General features: G+C 32.5%; 4 protein-coding genes across 5 annotated transcripts; 1 reads left to right on the plus strand and 3 right to left on the minus strand.

Annotated features, from left to right (window-relative positions):
- Positions 1-272: 272 nt before the first annotated feature.
- LOC123709244 (histone-lysine N-methyltransferase PR-Set7) lies at positions 273-5997 on the minus strand. Its single transcript, XM_045660392.1, has 6 exons — positions 5676-5997; positions 5319-5421; positions 4799-5234; positions 3861-4051; positions 3179-3391; positions 273-2854 (listed from the first exon to the last, which is right to left on the minus strand). Exons 1-5 carry the CDS (start codon positions 5683-5685, stop codon positions 3184-3186), a joined length of 948 nt encoding a protein of 315 aa, XP_045516348.1. The 5' UTR covers positions 5686-5997; the 3' UTR covers positions 273-2854; positions 3179-3183.
- A 937-nt stretch (positions 5998-6934) lies between these two features.
- Positions 6935-10435, plus strand: LOC123709908 (histone deacetylase 8-like). The gene is made up of 8 exons (XM_045661510.1): positions 6935-7247; positions 7332-7521; positions 7749-7890; positions 7973-8079; positions 8301-8493; positions 9604-9776; positions 9939-10139; positions 10235-10435. Exons 1-8 carry the CDS (start codon positions 7161-7163, stop codon positions 10426-10428), a joined length of 1287 nt encoding a protein of 428 aa, XP_045517466.1. The 5' UTR covers positions 6935-7160; the 3' UTR covers positions 10429-10435.
- A 90-nt stretch (positions 10436-10525) lies between these two features.
- Positions 10526-12766, minus strand: LOC123709909 (ubiquitin-conjugating enzyme E2 L3). Its single transcript, XM_045661512.1, has 4 exons — positions 12560-12766; positions 12325-12420; positions 11924-12110; positions 10526-11563 (listed from the first exon to the last, which is right to left on the minus strand). The coding sequence occupies exons 1-4, from the start codon at positions 12584-12586 to the stop codon at positions 11409-11411; spliced, it is 465 nt and encodes a 154-aa protein (XP_045517468.1). The 5' UTR covers positions 12587-12766; the 3' UTR covers positions 10526-11408.
- A 638-nt stretch (positions 12767-13404) lies between these two features.
- Positions 13405-19836, minus strand: LOC123709648 (eukaryotic translation initiation factor 3 subunit C). Of its 2 annotated transcripts, none has more exons than XM_045661117.1 (7): positions 19688-19836; positions 19414-19530; positions 18789-19206; positions 18204-18583; positions 14852-16135; positions 14323-14616; positions 13405-14085 (listed from the first exon to the last, which is right to left on the minus strand). In XM_045661117.1, exons 2-7 carry the CDS (start codon positions 19504-19506, stop codon positions 13915-13917), a joined length of 2640 nt encoding a protein of 879 aa, XP_045517073.1. In that variant the 5' UTR covers positions 19507-19530; positions 19688-19836; the 3' UTR covers positions 13405-13914. The 2 variants fall into 2 exon arrangements, with proteins under 2 accessions (XP_045517073.1, XP_045517074.1); XM_045661118.1 differs by having other exon boundaries at positions 19684-19836.
- Positions 19837-20969: the final 1133 nt, after the last annotated feature.

Consider the following 20969-nt stretch of genomic DNA (forward strand, 5'->3'; position numbering starts at 1 on the left):
CCAAAAATTTTATCAACAATTATCTATATGGCCTGTCGTCTAGCAAGCAAGAGTACCTTATAAATAATAATAGCCGTTTCATTATTTTACCTGATTCTGCGACACAAGCGCTTTTGAAGGTACTGAATCGATAAGTAGAGCTTGTGGTGTTGATAGATAACGTCATCATGTTAATCATTGAAAATCGTTATTGGTCTCACAGATTCCTTTTAATACACCCATATATGTAACCCAGTTAGATTTTAGATATTTCGAAAATATTAAAAAGTCTCCATAAATATGTATTCGTTTATTTCACTCAATTTTCTACTGATTAATTATACAATAATTAGGGCAGTGCATCAGCCCATATATATTAAGTCTTACAAAATTGCTATTAATAAAAATAGCCCTTCACATTGAATATTCACTATTCACACTGATTTAATTTTACATACATTAAACATAAATAGGCTTAACTAAAATTTCATTCTTATAAAAATATGTCATTTGTATATTTGGTGTACCAGAGTAGGACATCTGTTATCGTGCAATTGGCTTAACTCAAAATGATATCGAAGTACACTAAAAAAATATTTGTTTTTCCATTGAGTAATTTTTGTACATAATCTGTATGTGATAAATATCTCCTGTTACATATGGAGTTCCATATCACACAGTCTTCGATATATCGCCTTTTCATAATGTGCACATACACAATAAGCGAACTAAATCTACATCTATTGTAACGTCCTACTTTATTTCGTAAAATGCAATTAATTTTAAAATATATTACTCTTATAAATAGCCTATTTGAGAAAACATGAGAATATTTATTATGTAAGATAATTTAAGCATTTATATTATTTAATTAAACAACGATTTAGGAACTAAATAGTGTAAAAAAAACTTATATATATCATAATTAGAAGGGACGCCAAACGTTAAAAGAAAGTTTAGGAGGAGATAAATAAAATTTAACAAGAATGAAAATAAATGATAAGTAAAAGGCAAAAAAGAAATTTCAACGTCTGGCAAACTTCACACTCGTACAACTTGGTGAAATAACTACTATTTATAAAACTATAACATTATATAGTTATTTTTAAGGGGTAAACCCAACAATTTTTTTAATAATCCTCGTAGATCTTACGTTAAGATATCTATCATTAAATATTTAGCAAAAGTGAAACAGTTTTCATATTTAGAGATGTTTTACATGAACAAAATACATTGGAAACACATGTGAAGGGCTAGTCGAACTTCCACTATTTAGTCTGTGGACGGCTACATATTCTATAGAACACTATGGGAACATTATCGCCAAAAAGTATAGTTTATACATAAAGGTATATCACAAACGCTTTTAAAAACAATTTTTGATAATTTTTCGGTTAAGCCATTTATTATATATTTGTAAAGTCATTTTTAGTTCTTGTTCGTATATAAAAAAATCATAGTAATATTACCATTAACAGCTAATGAAAGTAATAGAGTTGTTGTAAATACTAAAACTAAATGGTTGAAAATTTGTAAAGAAATTCTTTAATAGACTGAATTGACTGACATTTACCAAACATACTCCTTTATATTTTGTTTCCTATAAACTGTTGTTGTTGGCATTAAAATGTTTATAAATTCACATTTTAATCCCAAAGATCTCAGTTTAGCGATGACCTAGATTTTACCTCAAATAAAATTAATAACTATCCTAATGTATAGACACTTATTCGAGTTGCTGTTTGAACTTAATTTGAGAATTGAGTATGTTGTAATTATTATAATAGCTAGAATTACAACCGAAAAATCTTCAGAACATGCTAATGCAGGGACAGTAATATCTCAATGCTATATTTTACTATGTCACACATTCCTTACAGCGTTTTCAGTCAGATATTTAAAAGTATATTTTGAACAACTCTTCTAGTTAGCGGCATTCCTTAACATTAGCTAAGGCAGTCCACACATAATTCGAGTTTCTTAGAATGACAATTATGTTTCCCTAAAAACCTGTATTCCTAAATGAATTGAAATGCAATCCTGTTCTAAATGTTCTGTATGACCTACAACAGATTTTAAAGCAATATTAAAACTGAACCTTAACTTTTCATTAATCAATCTTTTAAAATCGATTTTTTTACACTTCAAGCAATGTAAACAAGCAAGTTAGTTAAGATAGGTTTACTTTTGAATGGAATCACTTCCTTTCATAAACTCACAATATTACTTAATACAGTACTAATAGAGATCTTAGTAGCAGTGGATATACTATTATAATTTGTCTAAAATATTATTAGCCTAGACTATCTTTGCCACTTTAAGTAGATATTTATAACAAATACCACAAATACTGATGTCATTGAAAATACTCATTAAAGTTTGTCCGATCTTTATATTAAAATTTAACTAATATTCTTGGGATTTAATAAAACAGAAATATGATTTTTATAATTCAGGAATTTACTGTTAATTTTAATATTGTATATTAGGGTTTAAATATCAGAATATAATGTATGTTGAAGTCAATTGTTTGCAAAAGGGATAAGGTTACTGTTAGTGTTTAACAACGAACTTAACCAAACCGTTTAAAAAGCAAAATTGTACCTAAAATACACACTGGTTTTGACTATTTAATGATCATGATAATAAAGTCAATAATTTAAATAGTGGTAATTTTATGAGTCTTTCAAATATTCCAAACGGTTACAGTGACATAAGGCTGTACATGAACCACCCTACCAAGTATCAAAATTATTCTAGGCCACTTGTCCCACTACATTATATCAAACCTTATATAATTGTAACAAACAAACTTAACAGCTAAATTTAATAATAAATTATCCTTAGCAGTTCATTTGAGACTCCTGAAGCAAATCTGAAAGTAAATTATAATAAGCCTTAAAACTACTTCTTTTATGAGAATTTGAATTATACTTCATAAAATATGTACAGATAAAAACCTATGACTTCTATACCGGTGGTATATAAATGTTCACGAATCGTGTTCACCAACCGGAACAGATAACTGTTACGCAGGAAATAAAACCCAAGACTAGACTGTAGAACGCTACATACGACATCATACTAGTAGAATAGTATACAACAACCTTCTACACAATTCACTAGTTATCGCCACCTATCATAAGGCGTCTAATAATGTTTCCCAAAAATCATGTATTACTTTTCAAAATACACTTACACAGGTCAAAGCGCAAGCCATGGATGGTGACGCAGCGATTCTTTGGAACGATCGCCGTAGTCATAAGTCAGTTCTTCTCCAGGGGAGATGTCTTGAGCGGCCAACAACACGAGCCGAGGACCATCGACCCATACAGCTTTGGTTGATAGATTGCCGTTACGAGAATGGTTCACTAGACGACCGAGACGCCCTGACTCACGTGTAGCGTCAATACTGAAAGAGGATGTTGTGTATATAGGATAATGTCGGTATTATATATCGTTCGTAATACAAAATTACGATTTGAGATAGGATAGGAAACTTGTTAATTTGATTGTTATCTATTTGCTATATATTTTTGCAATTGCGCAAGGTACTATAAATCGTATTCGTAATAACAATGAGGATCTCGGTATTTTGTATGCTAGTATGGAATTTAAAAAAGATATATATTTTGGTCACCTACAATTTATAACTTGATCAGTGCCATTTTGAATCACTTTACCTCTTATTTAATGGATCCTATTCCAATTTATAAGTTCTAACAGCGTTTATATATATATATACACTATACATAACACCAACATTCTTGATTTAATTGACTTTACATTTTCATAAACTACTCTTACTTATACTTTAAATTGAGATAAAAAAATATAATTATGGGATGAAACCTTAATCAAAAAACAAAAAAAATGCATACCAATACTGTTGATCTTGCAGTCTAAAATAATACATGTAGCAGCCAGCGTTTGGATCCTGAGCATACATGTATTCACGGTCCCTTGCCTCAGCAACACCAACAAGTTCACCTACATATTCCACTACATATTGGCCTCGGTGAAAAGGCTTGGTTGCAATAACACCACGGCCTTTACCATCAAAGAAGGCGATCTGTTATCAAAACATAATTTCCTAGTTGCATATAACCTCCCAAAACAAGATTCTAATATCAAAAGAATGTAATGTAAATAAATTATATTTTCTTTAAATTAAAGTAAATAATGAAGAGCTACTATAAAAAAATGAAAATCAAATTTATTAATCTAAAGAAATATTGTGTTGAATATACAAATTCATAGTTAAATAAAATTTAACTTGTGTTCAGGAATCTTGACTTTACTATATAGGCATACAGACACAGGTTAATGACCTTATGTTTAGTTTTATTTTGGCAAGGCAAGTTACAAAAAATTAAGTAATAGTTACAGAAACAGTTGCTTTTTAATATATACTGATACAAACAGTGCTTTGTTGTATGGGAGAGAAGCCTCTTAATAACCCAGATAAAATAAAATTGTTTTAATATTCATCATTTCCATCAGGGTCACATATCAAAATACACAAACAACAACTTAACAAATACAAAAAAACTTGTTCCAGTTGACCGTATCCAATGGTCAGTGCACTTATAAATGAGGGGTTATATTTGAATTTGAATTTGGCATTTACTAGTATGTATATATTTAAAAGAGCTGAATATATTGACAGGATCACAGAGAAAACACAAAAATTCAAGTAAAAGAAATATGAAACATGTTTTTTAGTAGTTTTCCTGATATATAAGCTAAAAATGCTACTAAATATAGTCTAGTAATATCATATAATAATGCCCTGTCTAGAAATTTATTCTAGTATTACCTTTAATCCATCTTCTTTTTGTTCTCTTATAGCCCTCTCTAAGTCCCTCATCTTTTCAGCCATTACACATTTTGAAGTTTTTCTTACACTCCGACGCACTGGAAAGTACTCAGTTAGCTTATGATTACTGATAACAGACTTGGCTTCAGTTGCTTTTGGTTTTTCATCAATTTCTGTCTTTAATTTTTCAAGTGGTGGTGAGGGAACATGTTCTATTTTAGGACTTTTGATCTCCTCTTTGAAGTATTCTGTTAGTTTATGACTTTCAGCCAATCGCGCAGCTGCACGGGATGCTCTGGACCTCACTATATTTCCATTAGTCATGTTACTTATACCATTACTGGTTTTTAAAGGTTTTGATTTAATTTCTTTCTTAATTGGTGGTTCAGAGGTTTGTTCTTTGTTCTCAGTCTTTGTGGGTGTTGCCGCCACAATTCTGCAGTCAACATAATTTTGTTTAAATACATAATAATATAGTTAAATAACAAAAATACAAAATCATTTTGTTAACATAGTGTACCTTCGTTTTCTGTAGGTTCTTTTCGGTTTTTGATTTTTTTCTTCACAGAGCTCAATTCGATGAGGAGTTTTCACACTCTCTTGACCTGACATTGGGCTAGTTACTGAAAAATAATGATTATAAAGGACTATTATATATTAATTATTATTTAAATAAAGATATACGAAGTTGCTACTCTTTTGCATTATACTAAAAACAAATATATCCGTTTTGGAGTATTAATTACAAATAAAATATATATTTTTTTAAAACTAACCCTACTTTATTTCATAGCCCTATTTAAATAGGAACAAAGGATATAGCATTTTAGATAATGCTGTCAGGACCGTCCTATTTATATTCTTCGACTTTACTAACCTCGAACCATTTCCACCTTAGATTAATAATCACTAATTCACTAACGCGGAAAAGCATCGAGAAGATGAATTTTACGACAAAAACAAACTGCTTCAAAACTCAGTCAGACAAATTACAACTGTTTTGTAATAGACCTTGTCAACTACCCTTTCATGTTTCAACAAACCCCGATTATTTAAATAATGTTCATAAATACTTATTAGAAACAAAACTAATTCTAGTTATACATAAATTAAATAATCGAGGATAACAAAATTTGCTATGGTCTATTCAAACTCATCAAAATTATTAAAATCAAGACATTTTATCACCGCTTCCTTAAAGCTAGAGTCTAAACGTCAAATTATTGTCTACAGTCATTCCACAGATATACGAATATAAAAATGCAGCTGAAAAGGCTAACGCGCTAAACAATAGAGGAAATGTGAAGGTATTATGAATGTTTGTTAAAACATAAGTACATTTTTCTTAAAGGTCTCGTTACCAGGCCATATAATTATTTAAAAAAAAAAACATAAGTACATTTATAGTCTATTTGATTCTAAAATTTATTTAGTGTTCGTGTTTCTTAATTTTTAATTATCTGGACATTTCTCAACGCCTTATGCATAATATTTGAATAAGGACATATTTACTTTAATGAAAAGTGGGCTATCCACTTGCTCTCAGTGGGTTTTGGAGGTGGAGCAGAAATTTTTATACTTCAACGGTGAGTAGACCGCCTAATTTGCCTTCCAAGCCGAAACTATTTTTATGTTGGAAAATAAAGGAGCAATATACTGCGTCGTTTTTTACCGCGGTTCACATGCTTTTTTCTTATTAAGAGAATAAAATAGACGGAATCTTCTAGAACAAGATCTAAAGCATATAAAACTCAATGACTAAAATGTAAACTAAACTTAAACACGATTAATTAAGCTAATAATTTAGATTATACCACTGCTCGAAAATCACCGCTGGATATTTTATTGTCATCGATAATGTCGACAATGGTGATCCTGGCTCAAAAAAAACAACTTACGTAAAATAAAAACAGGTTAAATATTGTTTTATTTCCTTTTTATGTATTTGTATGGCTTTAGAAAATAAAGGATCAACATATTCTTTCCTTTGTGTTTTTAGTGCGATTGCTGTGCTTTAGACTTTGATATTCTTAGATTTCATTATAAAAGATACCACTATTTACTCGGTAGTATTAGATGTTCTGTGGTTGTTTTTGGGCTTTTGGCTGTGACACTCAGTTTTGCTTATTATGGTATTACAGGAATAATAGTAACTTAGATTTTGAAATAAAACGTCTACGACAATATTCAAATATACTTAAAACAATAATTATATAAATGTCACCAATAAATACTAGTATCCATATTTTATATTACACACTGTATAAAAAAATTTCTTCAAAAAACAAAATAATTTAGGACTATCTATTCATATTATGTCTTTAGTTAGTACTTGACAATTTTTAACGAAGAGTTATAAACTATGGCTAAGAAAACAATTAAATCATGTTACATTTGGGATGAGCGCCTAATGGCAGAATGTGATCGTTTACCGGCTGTCGCTGAAAGAGTAATATTTAGTTCACTAAAATAAGGTTTAGCAGACACGATCTTGTTTCAGCTTAAAAATTGCATTATTTGATTTAATTTTTAGGCTTCCAGAGTACAAAGTTTGATTGTTAGTTATAGTCTTATAAATAAATTGCAAGTTGTACATTCCACACCAGCGTTATATGAAGACCTAAAGCTATTTCATTCCGAAATTTATTTAGAGCATTTGAAGACACTGCAAAAAGTTGATGACGACTATGTGATTAAAATTAATGATGAAGAATTTGGTATAGGTAAGAATAATTTATGTAAACCTGAATATTTGTTAGTAATGAGAAGAAAATAATTGTTCACAATTTAAATAAGGTTTTGATTATAAATACTTTTTTTTAATTATGCATTATTTAGATACTTTCTCAATCCTTTTGTGAAATTATTCATTTGCATGTAAAATAAATTTACAAGTGTAAAACAAGTAATGATTACTAACTCAATTTTATTTAATTGTTGTGATTTCCAGGATATGATTGCCAACCAGTATCAGATATGTATCAACTGGTGTCAGTAATAGCTGGTGGTTCAGTGGCTGCTGCTAAAAGCATTATATTAGGCATTGCTGATGTCGCTATAAATTGGTTTGGTGGCTGGCACCATGCTCAAAGGTAAATTATAATTTAGAATAATACTCAATTTGAATAGATTAACTTTGTTAGTTTTGTTTGTCAATAGAGGTTCTTTTTTCAGCTTTTGTGCGGAAGGTTTTTGTTATGTTAATGATATAGTAATATGTATAGAAAAACTAAGGCTGAGGTTTAAAAAAGTTCTATACATAGATTTAGATGTCCATCATGGTATGAAATGTTACTTTATAATAATTTTGTGTCTGTGTGTGTGGAACTGTCACATAATTACCGAACTAACTGCTAAAGTTTATCACCATTTAATAAAAAATAATCACTTGGTCATAAGATCTGTCTCCATGTCCTGTTAAAAAAAATTCTGAAAAATAATATTCTGTTATTTCTGTAAAAACAAAGTCAAGCTTAATTAAGAACTTAAATTATTTTCCAAGGTAATGGTGTGCAAGATGCATATAATTTAAGCAACTCAGTTTTCACCCTGTCTATTCACAAATATGAACCTGGGTTCTATCCAGGTACAGGAAGTGTGGAAGAAGTGGGAAATTTGACTGGAAAAGGGTACACATGCAATATTCCTTTACATGAATCATATAATGATGAAACAATGGAATATGTATTTGGAAAGTAAGTTTCAGTAATTGTTTGATTATTTATTTATTCATTTGGGAAACAAACAGATACATCTATAGAAAGTCAGAAAAGAAATATAAACATAAAAATTAAAGCATTGGATATATCCACAAAAAGTTTCACTGATAAAAAAAGGATATAAAGCAAAACAAAACGTGACATGACAGAGAACAAAATATTTAAGTAGACAATACAAAGTTTATAGATCGGTAGAACAACATAACACATACTAGTAGCCAAAATAAGAAGAAAGATACAAGGTTTACTACTTGAATAGTTGTTTTAACCTATTCTTAAATGAAGCAGTAGAGGAGTGTGAAAAATATCGATATTATAACACATACTGTATTTATAGTCTCAGGTATACAATAAAAAATGTAACCCATTAGTTACAATAGCAGGCTTTGGTCACAGGTAACATAAGAAAAAGCATTTGCACCTGTTGAATTTCCATCTTCTGCTTTTAAATTGAAGGATTTTACTGAAACAGCATGGCACTGAAATACAATAGACAGAAGAATGTACACTTCTGTCTTCCAATACTATTGGTTGTGTTACTGATACATGTATTTACTTATTAAACAACATGGAATTTAGTGAAGGATTATAAAGTAAAGAATTCTCACCATATAATTTTACAATTACTAAATAGGGTCAGCTACTTAGCGCAAAGTATAACACCAATATAATAATTTCATGTATATGTGACCTGGCTTAATAACACTTTGTAAAGTATATGACCAAAATATAACAAAAAATTATGGTAAGTTGAGGGTTGAGACAGACTCAAAAATGTTTATTTTCATTTAAAGTAACTTTAATCATGAAAGTTGTCAAATTTTTTCACCTACCTACTTTTTAACTCTGTTAACCTGATATGCCAGTCTCTCTGACAGTGATGCTGAAAACTGGGAGCATCAATTAGAGCAATAATGTAATAAATTTTACATTATATTCAAAGAAGTATTATATTAATAATACATTTAACTATATTGGTTAAAAAAATCATTTAAGCACTGTTTTGAACATAGCTTTTAATTAGATATACATAAAAAAATAGAAGTTCTCAGTTTTCTTATTAAGGATTGAATATTGGTTTTTCAGAGTATTTCACAAAGTCTATGATAGTTTCAAACCTGAAGCCATAGTGGTTCAATGTGGTGCTGATGCTTTGGCTGGCGATCCAATGGGGGGAGGTGGGGTGACAATCAAAGGATACTGTACTTGTGTTCAAAATGTCTTAGATAAACAAAAGCCAACTGTGCTCTTAGGTGGAGGTATGTTTTTTTGTAATTTATTTGTACTATAAAGACTGACACCTAAAACATATTTATGTTAAGAATGTTATTGCTTTTAAAGTTGCTGGTAAAAATCTATACCTATTGTAATCCAAATTCTTATTAAAAAATATACATATATCTCAATAATATTTATTTAAGGTGGATACAACTACAGTAATACAGCTAAGTTGTGGGCTTCCATCACAGCTCTAGTTGTGGATGTAGAATTGGATCAAAACATTCCAGAACATGATTATTGGCCTCTCTATGGACCAGATTATATCCTCAGTATTCAGCCTCTACTTGCAAGAGATAAGAACTGTAAAGCTGATCTAGACAATTGCATAGCAAAAATTGAAGGTATATAATGAATCAGCTCTATTTCCTTTAAGAAATTTAGTATAGAAACTAAATGTAATTACATTTGCTTACATGTTTGTTGCTTTTTATTACAGATAATTTGAAATTTGTTATTGAAGGTGAAACCATAAAACAAGAGACTGATACAGAAAAACAAAATCAAATTAGTACATGTAAAAAATTTAAGGAAACATTGTACAAAAGGCGAAAGAAATTACAGATTAAAGAAAATAATGTTTTAATAAATGATGAATCATTCAATAATGATGTGTACAATTTCATAGATTAAAGTTCACAGCTTATCTTTTGTTTTCTTACCATTATAAACTTAATAAGTACAAAGTGGTATACAATTCAGAATACGTTTTAGTAATAAAACACCTATATCAAAAAAAATATTTATTTAAGGTTCATTCACTGAACAGTTATTACAAAGAAAGATATATTAATGCATATTCTTACATGGAAATTAAATAATCTGAGAATAAAATTACAACAAAAATTTATAAATGATACACACCATAATAATGGAATCACAATTTTCAAAGAAGACAGGAATTTATTTCTTTATATTTGTTAAGCAATAAGTTAAAATTATTAACGCAATATTATATATATGTAGGTTTCCCCAAATTTGTTTTTATTAAAATGTTGATAATTACAGTACAAATGCATACCCTTAAGCACAGAGTATTCAAGCTCTATCAAACAGCCACTTGTCAATGTAATGTGGTTGTGAGGTTTTGTTCCTAAACACCGAAAAAGACTATATACATAGACAATATTCACTTTATAGATGCATTTACATTTGTATGTAAACTTAGGCCAGAGCCACTCATTAGTATAATTGAATACATACAAATATTGACTTTAAATTTTAGGCTATTGTTTGAAATTTAGAAATAATAAAATCTAGTAAATAATAAAAAATCCATAGCCCATAAAATGTTAAATCAACTGTTTCATCCCATTCTATACATAGTCTAAATTGAATTTTATATATAGTGCATATAGTATTGCAAGCAATGTGGACATATTATATTTTTGCATCAGCACACAAGTTACAATTACAGCAGTTGTGTCTTATCTTACATGATTAGATTTTGTATGATATTATAATAAAGTATTTTTATTGAAATGTCAACTATGAATAGATAAATACTTAACTTGTATTATAATAAAATAAAAAGTAAATCTACTGTAGCTAGCAAAATGTAAATACATACAAGCTAATCATGTAAAATGATTATTGCTGCAAATTTGAATTGTTTAGTCTGATGGTCTCTTTTCACTATGTTTTTTGGTGAATTCTTCTGCATTCTTTGAGAATTTTTTCCGGTCCTTTAAGTATTCCTCAGCCAGCTCAGCACGTAATGGATGTTCTGGTTCAGGGTCATTCACAAGTGCAACTAGGGCTTGTATAACTGAAAGGAAGATTTCATAGTTGTGGAAAAACTAAAAATGTGGTAATAGATTATATAGTGAAGCCAGCTAACTCCAATGTGTCACTGATAATAAACATTTGTGGTCCACTGATTAATTGATTATTTAAGATAACTGACTTCCTTTTGTACCCCCACAGTAAATCATATTTATTTCAGTTCCCAGATAGTATCCTTGAGAAGCGAGTGCCCAACTAGGAGCAGAATTGTTTCATATTACCTATTATTAGTCATATATTTTTGTCAGAAAGATTCACTTGAAAATATTGTAGTGTTCTATAAATAATTAACATATTACTATCTACCATACTAAAACTTATTCTCCAATAACATAATAGTTACCTTGGTCAGTCTTAGTTGCTGGTTTCCAATTTTCAGCACTAATGATTGGTAGGCATACTTGGCCCTTTTCATCAATATTAGGGTGATAAATCTTTGTTTTAAAACTTATTTTAGGAGGTTTGAATGGATATTCTGCTGGGAAATTGATCTCAATCCGGAATGCACCTTTATTATAAGGAGGGTTGTCCTGTAAAATTTAATACCCACATAAATGTTGATGATTAGATCTAGAATTAATACAAAAATAAAAATAAATAAAATACAAAATTGGCCAAAATACGATTATTTTGGCCATTAACATAAGAAACAATAATATTAGAAATAAAACCTTAAAGCTGAAACATTTGTAATATTCATTTGATGAGTCATCGACGGGGAAAAATCACGTAAATAATACTCACGGGCACAATTAATCCCTGCCAAGTTAATATATTCGATTCATCAACCTGGATATCCCTAAATGACTTCAGCCCCGACTGCCTGATGTCATTCAGCTCCTGAAATATGGACGATCATTTTGTAAACCGACAACTAATAAAAGACAGCTGTTAATCTTTGATTGCTTTACCATTTACCTAAATTGAACACTTTATAAACCTCGTATTTCACAAAGAAAAACTATAAAATAAGGCTTACCTTTTGAAGTCTTCTCGTCGCTGCCATCGTAATCTAATTTACAAAATAAAATTTCGCAAATAAAGTATGAATATTTTTTTAAATATATTTATATAGTCGTCTTAAACAACATATTATACGTAATTACTATTATAATGCCGAAATCCGATTCAGTTCAGCGATTTAATTAAATGAAAATGTCAATGACATGTCTTCGGATCGACGGCGGCCATTTCATTCGTTTCGTTACATGCACAAAAACTATGATAGAGGTATTACAATAATTTATAAATTACTAATGTTTTTGTTTTAAATAATATGTTTTTATTAATAATATCACAATTTAAAATCACGGATGAGTTCGTAATATATTTACAATCAAAAACAGCTATCTATAATTCGTGTACACACGTAGTAAAACCAAGAGCGGTCCTTAACTATCTTAATGACAGTAAATATAAATAAATATTTGTCTTTAAGTTCTAGAAGACAGAAAGTCATTGCCTACTACTGCTGGCTATTATTCTAATTGCTATTCGTTGTAGATACCCTGCAGACTCCAGTCTACTTTCGTACGACCGAGTTGCTTGAGGGTCAAGGAATATGTGGAGTCTATAATTAAACTTAGATTCTTTTAGCAGTTGGTATAAACATAGTTATTACGAGGATCAGTTTATATCAGTTTGAATTTTCTAGTAGTGTAGGAGAAAATATTGTACAAAGTATTCGTCCGAGCCGCCGTCTACATTTAAAACAGCAAAATACAACTAGTAAACGTTTAATGCCATTCACTGTATTAGTTAATATAAATAAAATGGGATTGCGTTTTTTCAGAATTTTATTCAACTATGAAATGAAACAGAAACGAATTGCAACAAATTTATTTAAAAACGAATACAAACGGGTTTTTTATTTGATATCATTCACCAGATGAAAAGCTAATTGTATGATAGATAGGAGAATATTGATGGAGTAAATATGTACCCACGAAATAAAAATATGACCTTTAAGTTCGGAATTTGTAGTATTTGCGGCGCCCTTTCATATAACTACAAATAACGATATTTACTGTAGTAATATGAAAGGGCGCCGCCTTCCGGGTGTATAAAAGAAGATTTGAGAATTGACAATAGCAGCATTATCGGAAAGTATGAATTGTTTCATAAAAGAAATACGTGACGGACTAGTATTATGTATGCATATTAATGTCGGAAATTTTTCTATATCTACTGAATTTGTGACATTTTCTTCTGAATCTTCACAAGCTTGCTGCACATTGTCTAAGACTAAGTTCTGTGAGCACTTTTCTTCAGATACAAATGGTAGAAAAGTATTCAGTGTACTTAGTTTATCGATAGAGTACGTTCGTTTATGCTTTAATCTTCGTGGGTGCGGTCGTCGTCCCGACGGCGGTTGCGTTGCCGGCGCCCCCACCCTTCCCGGGGGCGGTCGCGTTGTCGGCCTTCGCCCCTTGGGGCTCCACCCCGCTGGAAGAACGACCCCTGCTTCTCGAAAATACGCTCGTTTGAGTCCACCAAGTTGCCCACCTAGAATTATGTTATACATTGCAGTGGTAATTCATATCATTTATAATAGGATTATCATTTGTATGTAGATTGCATTATGATAAACTTAAAGAATAATAATGTTGAGTTAATTATACTATGTCGATATGATTATTTTTTTAAATATTATGTATGTGTTTTCTTTCAATATTGCACAGTTTTCACGGAACAAGTAAAGCGGTTATTTTTCCTACATGCTATATTAAAAATAATTCCCACCTTATCAGCCAACTGTAGCGCCAGCGCCTGCATTCTAGTGGGCTCCGAGCGATGAAGGATCGCACATTCACTGGGGTCATCAAGTGAGGCTAGCAATTCTTCATTAATAATCATCTTCGAAACAAGCGAATGCACGCGTTGACGCGGCATCTCGAACATGTCGGCCATAGAACGAAGGGATAGTGAAGCATAGACATGAGCATATGTAAATAAGTAAGTACGGAGTGATTCCTCTCTGATCAAACGACCAAGCATAGCCCGTACGTTATCGGCGCCAACCATCAAATCCCATACCTGCGAAGAAATTGTAAGTTTTAGAATGGGTTGAACTTGAAATACTCATCCTTGATATTGTCAACTTATCTAAATTCCCATGCTAAAAAAATGCTCTCATATTCCTCTTTTTAAAATAAAAATATTACTATTAAAGATTGTTGTCTAAAAATAAAACATTTAAAATTCATACGTTATTCATATTCATTCCTTTTCAGTAGCAGGAAGTATCTATCCAATTTTAAAAATTGATTACCTTGGCATTCATTTTTTCGTTAACGATGAAGTTAAGGCATGCTCGCCAGTCCCCGCGTCTCATGGCCCGAGCAGCCGCAACCGCATGTTCTCGCATTGATTCGGGCGGACCCACAAGAGCCTGACGCTCACTAGCGCGCAAGTTCTGGTAAAACGTCTTACTTATCATACGACGGCGGGCATCAAACTCATGTGCAGCCATATACGGTATCTCTATTAACATAGCAGATACCAGATACACACATTCCAGTAACTCCAAGTTTATATGCATATGGAAAGGCATCTGGCGCTGCTTCTCAATCTTTTCTTGCTCTTTAGATCGCTCATGCTGACGCTGCGGCAAAAGACCCTGAGCGAGTAGTTCTTTAGGCTTTCCAGTCATCATTAGCTCAGCTAGACAACCATGTGCTTCTTTTACATTTCCTCGACGGAATGCACACAGACCTAGGTTGGCCATAGTGCGGTTGTACAAAATCTGAGTGCTGGGATCAGAATGCTGAACATTCTCTTGTAAATGAGACATCAGCAAGAGATCACGCGCTTGGAACCAGTTATCATGCAGAGCGTGATGATAGATGTGCGACAAGATGGCACGAGTACGTAGACGATCAGATTCGTCGTTGGCATAGATGTATTTGCAAAATTTCTCCATCTTCTTAATAGAAGTTTCCTCGCTTGGAGGTTGATCTTTCTTCACGGCACGTGGGTCGAATTTATAGTAAAGATGATCAATTTTACGAAGATAAGCACGGCATATTTCTTGAGGGGTGCCATCACGCTCCACAACTTGACAGACTCGGTCAATCAGAGCCGAGACTCTCACTTCATCCTTTAATCTCTCAACATATTCATTGGAATGAGGATCACATTCCTTCAAAAGTTTAGTGAACTCATCATCTAATCGCTCGAGCGCTATAAGCAAGCTGCCTCTAACTTGAAATGGAGCAGTTACAAGTTGTTCAGTTTCTTCTGTGATTGACTCACTAAGCATCATGTCTTCGTGAGCTAAGAGAATAGTTACCATGTGATCCACGTTTTCAACAAGCCGTGACCAATATTCAGGTTTCATGGCATCAGACACCTTAGGGTTGTAATCAAAGAGTGCTGCAACAGTGGCTGCGCGTAGTTTTAACTGAAGAGCATCACCAAGATTATGTTGTGCAGCGACAGTACGCAGTTCATGTAACAGTTCGAGTTGGGCACGACGGTCTGTGCGTTTCCGGCCTCGAGCCGCACTGACTTCTCCGAGTTTCTTCACAACTAGAGCAGCATCAATGTCACTGTCCTGTGAAAGAAAAATTCTTAAGTTTCTTCCTATAAATGTTATTAGAGTATACAACTGGCATTAGTTATATATCTTGATAGTCAATATATTTGTGATAGTCTAACAATCAAATAAATATTACTTGGCTTCAACATAGAATTGTTACAAACCCACACATTTTAGTTTTTTTTATTACTTACTAGCTGTTGTTGCTGTTTCACTCTACAATCAAATATAATAGCTGACCTCCACTCAGCCTTTACATATATGCAATTTTATGTACCTTTCTCATATTATTTACGTTTTTTTTAATTTGTAACTATGAAACTGTATAATATAAGCAAAGTTATATAGCACAAGGGAGATGAGATAGCGTTAGTTGTTTGCTCATAAACTGAATAAATTTAGGACTATCAATTTTTATCTGAAATAAAGTATAGAACCACAATTTCATAGTTTAGTATAAGTTTAAAGTCCACATTTTTGACAACTATAGACTCACCCAGTGTTTTGCCTGTAGCATCAGTTCTAACAGTATGTTTGAAACATTTTAATGGTATTTATGACTGTTATTGTACATATAGTCAAGAGAGGTTACCATTGTTTTACCCCAACTTAACAATTTAAAGATAATAACATTTGTGTTTGTTTGTTAATAAAACAGTTAACAATTGGATGAATTGCCTAACAGTCTCAGATTTGCATGCCAGCTACTAATGGCTTATACAGTTAAAAGAATATGATGAGAAGTTGAAAATATAAAGAACATGACTGTTGAATCTGAGGTATATGTTGATCATAGACAAATTGTGTTACATATAAAAATATATGTTTTTTTTATGTAATAGGAGGCTCATCTGGTGTTAAGTGATACCGCCTCCCATGGACACTCACATTGCCAGAAGGCTCGCAAGTGCGTTCCTGGCCTTTCAAGAATTGATACGCTCTTTTCTTGAAGGACCCTAAGTCGAATTGGTTTGGAAATACTTCAGCTGGTTCCATATAGTGGTGGTGCGTGGCAAAAACTGCCTTAGAAAACGCTCAGTTGTGGAACGACGGACGTCGAGGTGATACGGATGGTATTTTTGTATTTTGCCTTGACGTCCGATAATGAAACTCAGCAGCAGGTATTAGATCGAACAACTCATCTGAACACTCCCCATGGTAAATGCGGTAGAAGATGCAGCGAGACCCAACATCTCTACGCAACGCCAAGAGATCAAGCCGCCGTCGACGATTCGAATCGCTCTTCGTTGAACACGGTCAAGTGGAAGGAGGTGGTACTGGGTAGCTCCCGCCCAGAGGTGAGAACAGTATTCCATGTGGGGCCGAATTTGCGCTTTATAGAGTTGCAAGCGGTGGCCCGGAGTGAAGTACCGTCTCGCCTTGCTGAGCACACCAAGCTTTTTGGAGGCTAATTTAGCCTTCCCTTCCAAATGACCGCGAAACTGAACATCATTCGATATTTCAACGGCCAGTATTCCTTCAAAGAGGGGAGTAGCGTCAAAGGGAGGTTTTTTAGCGGAAAACGCGCAGACTTGTGTCTTCTTCAACCCGAGAAATACCTGTCCGGCCAGTGTAAAAAGTATCACCAGCGCTGTCATCCGCATTGCAATGAATGTTGCTAAGTTACAACATATCATTGATATGCACAGCCTTGTGGGACACCAGGATTGACGGGTTTAAGGTCGGAGCATGTTCCGTCAATGACGACCTTAATGGTCTGATCAGCGAGAAAGCTGGAAATCCAGTTGCATAATTTCTCGGGGAGCCCATAGGCTGGAAGCTTCGAGAGCTACTGCCAGAGCACTCTCTGTGCCACACCTGATCGAAGGCTTTCGCTTTGTCCAAACTTACCGCCAGCGCCTCACCCTTGGACTCAATTGCCTCTGCCCACCTATGTCTAAGGTATACAAGGAGGTCACCAACTGAGCGACCACAACGTATTTTATTTTTATCTACTCAAGATAGGAATAATTTTACTTCTCATTAAATCTCATTCTAAAGTTAATTGTTAATACATATGAAGTTTTTCAGGACAATACAAAATGAAACAGCCTGTATGAATTTGAATAGTAGATATACAAACCTTAGCAAACATTTTTGGTTTGTCAGAAGTAGCAGCACCTTTTCTTACTGTCTCCCATTCACCACCATCATCAACCTGGTCTTTCTTGCTCACTTTGCCCACCCTGTCACGTCTCTCCCTTCTGGCCCTGCGCCTGTCTCCCTCTTCATCATCATCCCTCTCTGTTGCACGCTTAAGAAAGCGTTCACGAAGAGTAGCAGCCCCTCGGGTTTCGTCATCAGAACTAGAACTAGACTCAGATGAACTGGATCCCCAATCCATGGAATCAGAAGATTCATCCTCTTGAGGAGCTGGCCGGCGTTGTGGTTCAGGTGAGCGACGAACTTTAGGCTTTTCTTTAACTTTTTCTTCTTCATCTGACTCGTCTGACGATGGTTCTTCTAAAAATTAACAATAAGTTATAATCACACTAATTTTATATTTCACTATAGAAGTGTTAATAATCTAGGCTACTCTACTGCTATTTATTTAGCTAGGTTTGAACAACTGATGAGTCTCTCTTACATTTTTGTTAATTATTGGTTTAAAAGATTCACTTTAGCTTTTATTACTATTGCCATTATTTTATGAAAAATTATAACTCACCCTTACGCTCTTCATCATCATCTGGAAGATCAGGATTGTCACGAAACTTTACAATTTCAGAATCAAACTCTTTAGTATATTTTCTTAGTTTCTGTCTCAAGGAAGTCAAAGCTTTGCTGTTTCCTTTAGACATGGCCTTTCTGCTTTCACGATCATTCCAGGCTGATGTAACCCAGTCTTCTAACTCTACCAGAGCTCGAATGAAGAATCGTGGTGCAATTCCATTTTCTTCCTTTTGAATGACAGAAGAAGCCCGGGTGTATGCCCTTTGTAACTCCTCAAATGAGGCTAATGCAGAGGAGAAATCTTTGATTTTACGATGATTTCTTATTGAATGGATAAATCCTTCCAATTCTTCATATCTCTTTTCTTTCATAGACCGCACAACACGCTTTGTTTCCTCTTCATCATCGCTGAACTGAAAAGTATAATCATCCTAACATCAGATCTAGAGATCTTTTTGATGCACCTTATATTCTTAGATTGGGATTACATGCTGAAGATATTTTGCTAAGACATATGATACATGATAATTCTTGCAATACTGTGGCATGTTGTGTAATACTTTATGATTTTATAAGACGTTGAAATATAAAAAAAAACAATAGTAAGTCATAATCCTCACCGTGTATACGGGCGCCGGTGCTCGTACAACATGCTCCTCCTCTGAAGAAGTTTCAGACTCCGAGTCAGTGCCAGTTGCAAAGAAACGACTCATGATTACTACCGGCTAAGAATTCACCTGGAAAATATTTTTTATAAATTCATTTATATGAATAATTTTTATTAAAAATATTGATATCTCTTATAATATTTCCTAATATCAAGAAGTAGATACATTGGAATATAGATAAGAGGTTATGCATATTACTTGTGAATGAATAGAATATTATACCTACAAATGAAATAAAATTTTATGAATAATGTTTTTATGTGAGTGTAGATTGTGCAAAACTTCAGTTATAAAATTAATGACTTAATTATAAAATTTTATAAACTGGAAAATGCGCCCACGAAACACTACAATCTACACGTCAAAAGGCAATAGGCAATGCAACTCGCAACAGAGTACAGATGACAGATCGGATATCATATTAGTCAATTATTAGTAGTGGCAACTGGCAAGGGGTCTAGCCATATTGATACCGAAAAGTATTCTACATACATTACCGCTTTTGCGAAATTGTATTGTCGAAGCCAAGGGACATGTTACTACACTACAGCAAAATCGACAGCGTAAATAGCACCTTATTCCTTATATCATCTGGATTAAATGTATTCGAAATGTCACATTTATAAACCTAATAAAAGTACAAACTTTACAAAACAATATTATTGCAATAGGAAGCTACAATTTTCGATTTAAGTGGAAAGATGCAAAGTGGCATCATAAATTGCATGTTAAAATTAACTATGTTTTATCTCAAAAATTGAAAGTTACAAATAAATAAAACATTTTGAACCTGCATAATCGCGATATACAATAATTAGTAGAACTCATACTTCAAATTTTTAGGATTCACAACAACGAATCTGAAAAATGAAGAAGCAACATATTTAGTTAGTAGAAGAAACAATAGAAATAGTACTGTGGATTAGTAAATAACGACTGAAAAGAAGATTGATTAGCAGTTCATAAAATCCAAGTTTTTTTAATGTGAATAAAACACAGACTAGTGTCAACAATGAAATTTTTTTTAATAAAGATTTAATTAGGTTTGGTGTTTGTGCTTGAACATTTTCAATGTCAATTTGAATGTAGATTTTGATTCATATCTAGCCTATCTAGTTTTTATTAGTAACTCATAAATCCAACTTCAGTCATTTATAAAAGTTGATTGTTCAAAACCTATTTCTTCTTTTATAAGTAAGAATTGTAAAACAGCAAGTCCTCAATAAAATTAAAAAGGCATTAATAAAGATTATAATATAGAAACCTAGTCTGATATGAAATTATGACCCTTAATTAACTTGATTCTATATTGGTGCACCAACATCTTAGATATAAACTTAAGTTTGATGTTGATTTTATGTTAATATTTGTATCAATTAACTTTTGTTTATACTGATATAAAATTACTGATAATTTGCTACTAGTTAATATGAATCACTTTTAAGTACGGAATTAATAAAAAACGAGTTTGTACCTATGTACACAAGTTAGAAGATTAATTCTTTGGC

This window comes from Pieris brassicae, chromosome 5, assembly GCF_905147105.1.
Source record: "Pieris brassicae chromosome 5, ilPieBrab1.1, whole genome shotgun sequence".
In the NCBI taxonomy this organism is placed as follows: Eukaryota; Metazoa; Arthropoda; class Insecta; order Lepidoptera; family Pieridae; genus Pieris; species Pieris brassicae.

Coding starts and splice junctions, on each gene's coding strand:
- LOC123709244 (XM_045660392.1), bottom strand. Junction 5,235..5,318: donor AGAACCTACAGAAAACGAAG/GTACACTATGTT, acceptor TGTTGACTGCAG/AATTGTGGCGGCAACACCCA. Junction 4,052..4,798: donor AAAAAGAAGATGGATTAAAG/GTAATACTAGAA, acceptor TTTTGATAACAG/ATCGCCTTCTTTGATGGTAA.
- LOC123709908 (XM_045661510.1), top strand. CDS start 7,161: ATGGCTAAGAAAACAATTAAATCATGTTACATTTGGGATGAGCGCCTA. Junction 7,891..7,972: donor GGCTGGCACCATGCTCAAAG/GTAAATTATAAT, acceptor TTCTTTTTTCAG/CTTTTGTGCGGAAGGTTTTT. Junction 10,140..10,234: donor TTGCATAGCAAAAATTGAAG/GTATATAATGAA, acceptor TTTTTATTACAG/ATAATTTGAAATTTGTTATT.
- LOC123709909 (XM_045661512.1), bottom strand. CDS start 12,586: ATGGCAGCGACGAGAAGACTTCAAAAG. Junction 12,421..12,559: donor CGACGAGAAGACTTCAAAAG/GTAAGCCTTATT, acceptor TCCATATTTCAG/GAGCTGAATGACATCAGGCA. Junction 11,564..11,923: donor AGCAACTAAGACTGACCAAG/GTAACTATTATG, acceptor TCTTCCTTTCAG/TTATACAAGCCCTAGTTGCA.
- LOC123709648 (XM_045661117.1), bottom strand. CDS start 19,506: ATGAGTCGTTTCTTTGCAACTGGCACTGACTCGGAGTCTGAAACTTCT. Junction 19,207..19,413: donor CACCGGCGCCCGTATACACG/GTGAGGATTATG, acceptor TATACTTTTCAG/TTCAGCGATGATGAAGAGGA. Junction 14,617..14,851: donor ACGAAAAAATGAATGCCAAG/GTAATCAATTTT, acceptor ATTTCTTCGCAG/GTATGGGATTTGATGGTTGG.